General features: G+C 50.6%; 2 protein-coding genes across 2 annotated transcripts in view; both read right to left on the bottom strand.

The window, feature by feature from the left end:
- LOC310683656 (maestro heat-like repeat family member 5) overlaps positions 1 to 10726 on the bottom strand; it is a 161916-nt gene that overhangs the window by 49436 nt on the left and 101754 nt on the right. The gene's annotated exons all lie outside the window — the stretch shown is intronic.
- On the bottom strand, positions 66 to 10659 carry LOC310683912 (uncharacterized protein). The gene is made up of 2 exons (XM_083454386.1): positions 10031 to 10659; positions 66 to 3102 (listed from the first exon to the last, which is right to left on the bottom strand). The coding sequence occupies exon 2, from the start codon at positions 3090 to 3092 to the stop codon at positions 2625 to 2627; it is 468 nt and encodes a 155-aa protein (XP_083310512.1). The 5' UTR covers positions 3093 to 3102; positions 10031 to 10659; the 3' UTR covers positions 66 to 2624.

Here is a 10726-nt window from a genome sequence, read left to right as displayed (position 1 = left end):
CTGGCAAGGGAAGCAAACAGAAAAGGGACATATTTATTTGGAGCAAAAGTAGCCGTTTGAATATGAAATCCAATCATTTATTTCCTTTAAAACAGCAAAATAAAGTGAATTACAAGGGTGGAGGTATTTGCAAATATGTAATAATTCTTCTATTAACCTTATGCCGCCACAGAAAACCCAGAAGAGAAATTTCCCACCAGGCCCCCAGTCAAACCATATTTGCACACCTCTGCGGGTTGCAACATAAGCTGCTACTACTCTTAATAAAAGTACCACCCAGCCCCTGAAAGAAGAAGCCATCAATATCTTCAGCAATGTTGCTGAGCATCTGCTTGGTGCAGACAAGGGGGGCTGCAGTCGGTCATCACCCCCCGCATTCCTTGTGAGCAGCATTAATGTCAAGGAACAGTTTTCCAAAGCCCAGAAAAACAGCGGGACTTCTGTTCATGCCTGAGCCCAGCACAGAGTCTCCTTTCAGAACTTTGCAGGGGGTTGGACTGGATCATCCTTCCAGCTCCACAGTTCTGTGATTATATGAACACCTCCCTTGATAGCATACAGGGAACATGGGCGTTATTTTATGTTGAGACCAGGCATGGCCAAACTTGGCCCTCCAGATGTTTTGGGACTACAACTCCCATCACCCCTAGCTAACAGGACCGGTGGTAAGGGATGATGGGAATTGTAGTCCCAAAAACATCTGCAGGGCCAAGTCTGGCCATGCCTGGTTTAGAACATTTGAAAGGAGCAGAGAGGAACCTCTGGCCCGGGGTGACACCACTGTCCCTGGTCCTTAACCTCCTTGGGCGATTTGGCCTGTGCCCTGGAACTCTGGCCAGGCCTCTTGATTGCCTGCACAGAGAGATGGGCTTTGGAAAGTCCTGTAATTAGACTAATCGACCAAGCTTGGTTTAAAGAAGGGACAGGGAGGAGGGGGAGGCAAGTGGGGCCTTGAAGTGGCCATCAGTACTTGACTGAGTGGTCATCCAGGCCACTAGAGGGAGGTGTTCTCCAGAGCTTTGCTGCCCGTCCCTCTCTTCCTCTAGAACCTGGGGAGACCAGTAGCAGAGCTGCATGGCCTCTTGTGGGGTTCTCCTCGAAGTGCCCACTTCACCCAGCCTCATGGGAGTGTGGGGTTGACATGTTGCAGTTGCGCAAGGAAAGAGAGTGTGAGAGGCTTCTCTTGGGCACCCTCCTCTTTGATGCAAGGGGTTCTCCACCCCTGTTTTAAAGCTACTACCTTCACCAGGGGTGGCCCCTCCAATTGCGCCGCCTGAGGCCAAAGGGAAAGGTCTGCTCTGCTGCCGAAGTCTCCCTGCCCTGCCAAAGCTATGGGCTGTGTGGCAGTGCCAGCAAAGCGCTGGTTCCCATTAGAACTTGTAAGGTTTTGGCAAGATTTCTCGTCGTGTTGCAGGAATTTATGTATAGGTTGGGGGGTTGCCCCTCCAGCAGATATCATGCACACACAGCCCACTACCAAAATCAGCACAATCCCTTTTGTGAGTTTTGTGATTTGTCCCCATAAACTTTTCATCACACTTTCTTCCTGTCTATTCAAAGGGCCTCTGCTGCACGATACCAGATGTAACAATTCACTGATAAATGTATCTATGTACTGGGAAAACTTCAGAAATTCATATAGACATGTGAGCTCAGCTACTCAGCAGCCCCTCTGCCTGAGTGATAATTCCTGGCATCCTGATACCTGAGTGCCAGACAGGTAGCCATTCCAGAAAGAACAAACCCAGATGAAGACAAAAGGGTGTGATTAACTTGGCTGGGAAACAGGGAAATGTAAAGATCTCTTTTCTTACACTTGATGGGTGTTTGGTGGAGGGCAAGGGGAACCATGGGGCAGGGTCCAGGATGCTCAGATTACTGCCACCAGACCTCCCCTTTCATGGTGTAACCATGATGTATTAGTGATGTAGGTTGGGGGGGTGTAACATGGGGATTAGCAGCTAATAAAAGTTTGGGGGCTCTTTTGTTTGGGGCTTCCATCTTGTTCCACCTTGCGGCAGGTGGGAGTCCTGTTGCGACAGTCTTCAATAAAGACCAAGCCTACTGGCTGCTGCTTTGCTCTGGTATTCCTGGCTGGTGTCCTTATTTTTTTGTCCAAGGGAGTCCTCAGATTTCTCCGTTAACAGTTGGAAGCTGCCACCCCATCTCCACTGGTAGTGGGGCACTGGCATGGGCACTGCATCTTGGGGTGTCGCTGCCTCAGCCCACCTCATGAGAGCCAGTGTGGTGTAGTGGTTAGGAGGAGTGGACTTGTAATCTGGTGAACTGGGTTCGATTCCCCGCTCCTCCACATGCAGCTGCTGGGTGACCTTGGGCCAGTCACACTTCTCTGAAGTCTCTCAGCCTCACTCACCTCACAGGGTCTTTGTTGTGGGGGAGGAAGGGAAAGGAGAATGTTAGCCGCTTTGAGACTCCCTAGGGTAGTGATAAAGCGGGATATCAAATCCAAACTCTTCATGGGCAGGCTGGCCCTGACCTTTGCCACCGCTGAACCTCACACCAGCCTCTTTCTCACTACAAGCTACCACAAGCATCATCCTTCACACCACAGCACACAATGCCCTCTGGGGCCTGCTCCTCTCTGGGGACGATAGGGCTCTGTCTCAGCCCTGGAGCAGGAGGCAGGTGACGCCCCACACCACGGGGGAGAAGGTCAGGAGGGTCCCTGCCCGGGGGTCCTTGGCCGCTTGACTGTAGAGCTCGCCCTCCATCATGGGGTCCGACCAGTTGGGGTTCTGGAATCCAGGCTGCGACATCTGCTTGCCGGCCGAGGAAGAGCCTTGGCCTCCCCGGGAGAAGCGAGACCTCCCAAGGGAGCTAAGGCCGTATCCCACGGCTGCCCCCACTGCTGCGGCCCCTGCCACCTTCGCGCCGCGGCTGCCGCTGGAACTTTGCCCGCTGCTGCTGCTGCTGCTCTTTGGCAGGGAGTGGAACCCGCCGCGCGATGACCCTCCACTTTTGCTGCCACCGCCTCCTCCTCTTCCTCCTCCCCTGCGGCAAAAGGCAGGCTCACTGACGAAAGCGACCAGGAGCACCAGGACCCAGTACCAGGCAGCCCAGCTCTTCCTCATGGTGTTGTACCTGAAAGAGAGAGAGAAGGTGAGAGATCCTAGAATTGTAGAGTTGGAAGGGACTTCCAAGGTTCATCCAGTTGTAATAAACGAAAATCTGCCCTTATTCCCTTATGGGGGACACAAGAGCCCTTATAGAGTCCTTTGCAGGTTCTCCATCGGTTGGAGGAAATAACAGAGGCCAACCAGAGAATATTGAGAAGCAAAGTAGTAAGCCTGATCTTTATTGAACTGTTGCAACAGGGTGCCCCCTTCACACACAGGAGAAGGAGGACCCAGAACAAAGGTGTGTCCGCCCTTCTATAGACATTTAAAATTGCCCACCCTGAAGTCCACGACCACCCCTAGAAACATCATACATACATCACAGAAGGGGTGTAGCTCAAGACCACCCCCCAAATAGATCATACCTACATCACAGAAAGGGGTGGTGGTCTACAACAGAAATCTGAGTGCGTTGTTTACCAGAAATCTGAGTGTGTGTTTTACCTCCTGTCTGGCAGATTACCTGTTGATGCTTACTTGATTGGATAGCCTGGGGAGCCTGGCCAGTCTTTTGTAATGATAACTACTGGTACTTATTCACACAGAGACATACCCTTAAGACAGGAATTGTGAAGGAAAGGACAATGGGGAGGCTTTTCCATTTTCCTTTGACTTTGCAGAGAAAACATTTGGTCAGTTTGGGAGCCAAAATGGCTTCATGGCTGTTTTCCTATGCTGCTTCAGACATGTGGTTTATGTATTTATGTACGTGTTTGCTTTGTACATTTACGAACATTTATTACATATATAAGACCTCAATATTTTTATTTCACTGTCCAGCAGCAAGGCAGGAATCCCAGTTCTCTGGGTCCTCTGCAAGCCCTGAAGGATGTTGGGCCTGAAATCCAGCTCTCGCGGCACCACTGTGCTCCATGGGCATATCAGAGCTGAGGATCCACTTCCCACATTGCTGCATTGCAGCTGCACTGCATTGGTCAGTTGGCACCCCTAGCAGGCAGGTGGGAAGGCAGACCTGGATTGAGGCTTTAGCTGAAAGCGTTGTTAGCAGGATCAGGCATATGCAAACTCCGGCCCTCCAGATGTTTGGGACTACAATTCCCATCATCCCTGACCACTGGTCCTGTTAGCTAGGATGTTGGGCCTGAAGTCCAGCTCTCGTGGCACCACTATGCTCCATGGGCATATCAGAGCTGAGGATCCACTTCCCACATTGCTGCATTGCAGCTGCACTGCACTGGTCAGTTGGCAACCCTAGCAGGCAGGTGGCTGTGCTGGCTGGGGCTGATGGGGGATGTGGGCCAAAGCACCAGGGGTGGGAAGGCAGACCTGGATTGAGGCTTTAGCTGAAAGCGTTAAGTTAGCTAGAGCAGGCATATGCAAACTCCGGCCCTCCAGATGTTTGGGACTACAGTACCCATCATCCCTGACCACTAGTCCTGTTAGCTAGGGATGATGGGAATTGTAGTCCCAAACATCTGGAGGGCCGGAGTTTGCCTATGCCTGAGCTAGAAGGAGCCAAGGGAAGGCCTTGGTCGGCTCTGTAGCTGTAGCAGAGCACAGTAAGCTAAAGCAACAATCCTGGCCTTTTCCCTGCAGCTTGAGTGACTCCCCACAGAAGAGTCCTGGATTCTAACCCTGCCTGCTCCTGAGAGATTTGCAGCCATTCTGGGATGCCTCAGCTTAGAGGTGGCATCCTGGCAAAGTCTGGCATGGAATGCGTCTCAGGCCCAAAAGGCATTTCCTTTACTGGTTTCCAGGCAGAAGGCTGGTTTATGTGGCCGCTGAGACCACGTAACACCCGGTCTTGAAAGACCTACATTGGCTCCCAGTACGTTTCCGAGCACAATTCAAAGTGTTGGTGCTGACCTTTAAAGCCCTAAACGGCCTCAGTCCAGTATACCTGAAGGAGCGTCTCCACCCCCATCGCTCTGCCCGGACGCTGAGGTTCAGCGCCGAGGGCCTTCTGGTGGTTCCCTCACTGCGAGAAGCCAAGCTACAGGGAACCAGGCAGAGGGCCTTCTCGGTAGTGGCACCTGCCCTGTGGAACGCCCTCCCACCAGATGTCAAAGAGATAAACAGCTACCTGACATTTAGAAGACATCTGAAGGCAGCCCTGTTCAGGGAAGATTTAATGTGTGACATTTTAATGTATTTTTAATCTTTGTTGGAAGCCGCCCAGAGTGGCTGGGGAGACCCAACCAGATGGGCGGGGTACAAATAAATTATGATGATGATGATGATGATGAACATCAGAACAACAGAAGAGCCTGCTGGATCAGGCCAAAGGAGCCCCATCCTGTTTTCACAGTGGCCAATGAGCAGGATCCCAGAACAAGAGCCCTCTCTCCCCTCCTGAGGTTTCCAGCAACTGGTGTTCAGGGGCATCGCTGCCTCCAACTGTGGAGGCAGAACAAGGCCACCCTGGCTAAGAGCCAATGATTGCTTAATAATCCTCCATGGATTTTCCCAATCCTCTTTTAAAGCCACCCAGGTTGGCACCCACCACTTACACCCAAAGTTCAACTCTGCACTGCGTGAGAAACCCTTCCTTTTAACTGTCCAGCCCTCAGCCTCATTGGATGCCCACAAAGCCGAGTTTTATGAGAGAGGGAGGAAAGCTTTTCTCTAAACACTTTCTCCAAGCCATGCATGATTTCATAAACATCTGTCATGTTGCCTCACCAGTTTCCCTGCAAAAGCCTCCTCTTTCACGGAAAACCGGATTGCCATTTGCTCTGTACAGTGGTACCTCGGGTTAAGTACTTAATTTGTTCTGGAGGTCCATACTTAACCTGAAACTGTTCTTAACCTGAAGCACCACTTTAGCTAATGGGGTCTCCTTCTGCCGCTGCACCGCTGGAGCACAATTTCTGTTCTCATCCTGAAGCAAAGTTCTTAACCTGAAGCACAATTTCTGGGTTAGCGGAGTCTGTAAGCTGAAGCGTATGTAACCCGAGGTACCACTGTAAAGGTAAAGGGACCCCTGAACATTAGGTCCTGTCATGACCGACTCTGGGGTTGCGGCGCTCATCTTGCTTTATTGGCCGAGGGAGCCGGCATACAGCTACCAGGTCATGTGGCCAGCATGACTAAGCCGCTTCTGGCAAACCAGAGCAGCACACGGAAACGCTGTTTACCTTCCCGCTGGAGCGGTACCTATTTATCTACTTGCACTTTGACGTGCTTTTGAACTGCTAGGTGGGCAGGAGCAGGGACTGAGCAACGGGAGCTCACCCCGTCGCGGGGATTCGAACCGCCGACCTTCTGATCGGCAAGCCCTAGGCTCTGTGGTTTAACCCACAGCGCCACCCTGATTCAGCATCAAAAGCAGGTTTTCTTGGGTCATGCGGTAGGCAGGGCAAAGAAAATGGAAAAGGTGCTCAGACATGAAGCAAGAAAGCGCAGGCCTGTGCCTAGAAAGCGCAGGGCAAAAGTTATGTGTGAATGGGCCCTTACTGTCCATTCCTGTAAACTGAAAAGTCCCTGCGCTCAACACAATAATCCAGGCCTAATGACAGGGCAGAACCTTCTGGGAACAGCAGCACAACAAAGAGGGCGAAATTGCTGAGCCATTGGCCCTCCAGGGCTTGCCACTCACATGACTCGTTTGCACAAAAGTCCCAGGAAAGAAAACAATACTCCAGTCCAAACACACACACACACACACACACACACACTTCAGCTGCTGTCACCCACAGGCAAACTGCCACAGGCTTCTGGCTCAGCAGTTTTCTGCTGTTGCCCCCAACCCCCCCCCAAAAAAACCCCTTTTGCAAGAACTCCAAAAGGGAAGACGTTGGAGTGACTCACCTGAGGGGCCACTTGGGGGCAATAAAGTCAAGTCAAGCACCATATTTTTCGCTCTATAAGATACACTTTCCCCCTCCTAAAAAGTAAGGGGAAATGTGTGTGCGTCTTATGGAGCGAATGCAGGCGGGAGGCTCTGCTCAGTGCTCCCTTTAAAGAGCCGCGTGGAGCGTGTGTGCGGCTGTTGGGGGCTTTTCCCCGAGGAGGGAGAAGGGCAGCCACGCTCCTTGCGGCTCATGAAAGGGAGCGCTGAGCAGAGCCTGGGATGCATACAGGCTCTGCTCAGCGCTCCCTTTAAAGAATATTTTTTTCCTTTCATTCCCCCTCTAAAAACTAGGTGTGTCTTATGGTCAGGTGCGTCTTATGGAGTGAAAAATACGGTATTTGAGCGCAGTTTGGGCCAGTAATGTTCCATTAAAAGGCAGCCTGGCTGTGCAGGGCCTTGATAGCTTAGGGAAATCCGAGGCCCTTTCCCTTAGTGATGGAAGCCCCCTAACTTAGAGCATAAAGGTTTCCCCCTTGTATAAGTCAGGCCTCTGACTCGCAACCTGTGCCATGTCATTTGTGCTGAATTTACTGCTGCTGCTGGGGTTTTGTTTCCAGTGAGAAAAATGTCTTGCAACAAGGGAAATATGAGAGAGCCGATTCACGATGAGCTTTTGACTTTACGCTCCTTGAGGATTAATAATCCATAAAGCATGTGAAACAGTGTGTGTGTGTGTGTGTGTGCGCGCGCGCGCATGCATCGCATTTCTTAAGTGCAAATGTGGAGCAGAAGCAGAGCAATTATTGTGAGATTAGATTCACATTCATTTCCCCGTCCTAACTAGACATGAGCTCAATACCATGTTGCAGCGAATCAAAGCGGATAAGCATATCGTTGTAGGTTTGGGCTGGGGCAGGGTCAGTCTGCATGATGCCCCAAGTCCCTTCCAATTCTTGGGGTCCAGTATGGGGGGGGGGCAGAGAGAGGTAGAAGGTATGAGAGCAAACTTGGCACACCAAGTCAAGCATCATGGTTATCCTAACCAAAACAGTTGCTCTGTGCCATAGAGCAAGTGAATGGGCCTTTTTTCACACACACAAACACACACAAAGAGAGAGAGAAACTTGAAGACATTGGTTTGTGTCCTACTCTCCAGAGCAGGCAAGCTTGCTCCATTTTCCATGTGACGGTCCTTAGTGTTCTCTTCTCCAGGTTTTTTGTTGTTGTTTAGTCATTTAGTCGTGTCCGACTCTTCGTGACCCCATGGACCAGAGCACGCCAGGCACTCCTGTCTTCCACTGCCAACCGCAGTTTGGCCAAACTCATGCTGGTAGCTTCGAGAACACTGTCCAACCATCTTGTCCTCTGTCGTCCCCTTCTCCTTGTGCCCTCCATCTTTCCCAGCATCAGGGTCTTTTCCAGGGAGTCTTCTCTTCTCATGAGGTGGCCAAAGTATTGGAGCCTTCAGGATCTGTCCTTCCAGTGAGCACTCAGGGCTGATTTCCTTAAGAATGGAGAGGTTTGATCTTCTTGCAGCCCATGGGACTCTCAAGAGTCTCCTCCAGCACCAGAATTCAAAAGCATCAATTCTTTGGCGATCAGCCTTCTTTATGGTCCAGCTCTCACTTCCATACATCACTACTGGGAAAACCATAGCTTTAACTATACGGACCTTTGTTGGCAAGGTGATGTCTCTGCTTTTTTCCCTCCAGGTTAAACATACCCAACTCCCTCGACTGTTCCTCATAAGGCTTGCCTTCCAGACCCTTGTTCATCTTGGCCGCCCTCCTCTGCACACATTGCAACTTGCCAATATCCTTCTTAAACTGAGGCGCCCAGAACTGGACACAGGACTCCAGGTGGGGTCTGACCAAGGCAGAATAGAGGAAGAGTATAACTTTCCTCAATGTGGACACTTGACTTCTGCTGATGCCACCTCAAATGGTATCAGCTTTTTTTGCTGCTGCATCACACTTTTGACTCATGTTAAGCTTGTGGTCTATTAAGACCCCAAATCATTTTTGCATGCAAGCCGGATGTCCCACATTTTATATTTGTGCAGCTGGTTATCTCTGCCTAAGTGCAGAACCTTTCATTTGTCCCTATTGAAACGAGATCAGTCAGGCTGCTAATGCTGTGAACCCCTCCATTTTATGCTCAGGTTGTATATATGTTTAAATACTATATATCCTAAAGACACCATAGTCTCTCATAGAATCATAGAGTTGGAAGAGACCACAAGGGCCATCGAGTCCAACCCCCTGCCAAGCAGGAAACACCATCAGAGCACTCCTGACATATGGTTGTCAAGCCTCTGCTTAAAGACCTCCAAAGAAGGAGACTCCACCACACTCCTTGGCAGCAAATTCCACGGTCAAACAGCTCTTACTGTCAGGAAGTTCTTCCTAATGTTTAGGTGGAATCTTCTTTCTTGTAGTTTGGATCCATTGCTCCGTGTCCACTTCTCTGGAGCAGCAGAAAACAACCTCCCTCCCTCCTCTATGTGACATCCTTTTATATATTTGAACATGGCTATCATATCACCCCTTAACCTCCTCTTCTCCAGGCTAAACATGCCCAGCTCCCTTAGCCGTTCCTCATAAGGCATCGTTTCCAGGCCTTTGACCATTTTGGTTGCCCTCCTCTGGACACGTTCCAGTTGGTCAGTGTCCTTCTTGAACTGTGGTGCCCAGAACTGGACACAGTACTCCAGGTGAGGTCTGACCAGAGCAGAATACAGTGGCACTATTACTTCCCTTGATCTAGATGCTATACTCCTATTGATGCAGCCCAGAATTGCATTGGCTTTTTTAGTCTCTGCTGATCTAGAACCCTTGGAATCTCTCAGCACTCCAAGTTTGGGTTGGTGTGCAACCATATAATAGCAAGGGAGGCTATTTGGTCCACTGGACAGGAAGGAATGCTGCCTTCCCTCCCTAGCTGGGATCTTCAGGGAAATCTGTTGTCCCCCCCCCCCCCAATGCTGCAATTAGTGAGAGGGAAAAAGTGGTAGGTTGGAATTAGCACAAACTCTCAGGAAGCAAATTGTTTGAATTGCAGCTGAAGTGTTAAAACCCCCCAAAGGAAGGCAGAAAACTCACAATCTAAGCCAGCAGGTAAGAAAGTCCATTGCACTTACTTTCTCCTAGGAGCAACCACCAGTGGCGGATGAGGACCCTCAGGGAGAAAGGCTCTCTGCCTGTGGAAGGCTGCTGACAGCGTGAATCCTCTGTGAGCTGGAAACAGAGTTGTTGTCAGAGCACATCAGGGCTCCCCAGAATGGAACAAAAGCTTGGTGCCTCATCGCCACCTGACTGGTCAATGGAGAAAGCTAGGCTCTTTAGACAGTCATCCTGCACAACTCGTGACCCACACACACACACAAAATGTTCAGGATCCTGGCTAAACAACACATCCAGGAGGCTTATCAAGGCCCTGCGGAGCTGCCACGGGTCAGTGCAACCTGCAAACTGGGTCATCTCGAGTTGTACAGGGCTGGTTCACACCCAGTGGATCTCCTCAGGAGAAGAGGGTTGTGACGGAAACGTTTGTTTTTGCTGGGCAGGTTGGCTCTCCAGGTGTTTTCCTTTTTCCCTGCCAGCAAACGGTTAATGAACAGCAGCTTCTGATTGGCCGGGGTTCCAGGAGGGAGAGTTGAAAAGGAGAGGATTTTGAGCAGGCTTCCTCAACCTCAGCCCTCCAGATGTTTTGAGACTACAATTCCCATCATCCCTGACCACTGGTCTTGCTAGCTAGGGATCATGGGAGTTGTAGGCCAAATAAACATCTGGAGGGCTGAGGTTGAGGAAGCCTGATTTTGAGAGACAGTTTTTTA

This window comes from Podarcis tiliguerta (genome assembly GCF_965153285.1).
Source record: "Podarcis tiliguerta genome assembly, chromosome: 8".
In the NCBI taxonomy this organism is placed as follows: Eukaryota; Metazoa; Chordata; class Lepidosauria; order Squamata; family Lacertidae; genus Podarcis; species Podarcis tiliguerta.
Note: the sequence above shows the minus strand (reverse complement) of the source record. Positions and strands in the feature narration are given on the sequence as shown.

Coding starts and splice junctions, on each gene's coding strand:
- LOC310683912 (XM_083454386.1), bottom strand. CDS start 3,092: ATGAGGAAGAGCTGGGCTGCCTGGTACTGGGTCCTGGTGCTCCTGGTC.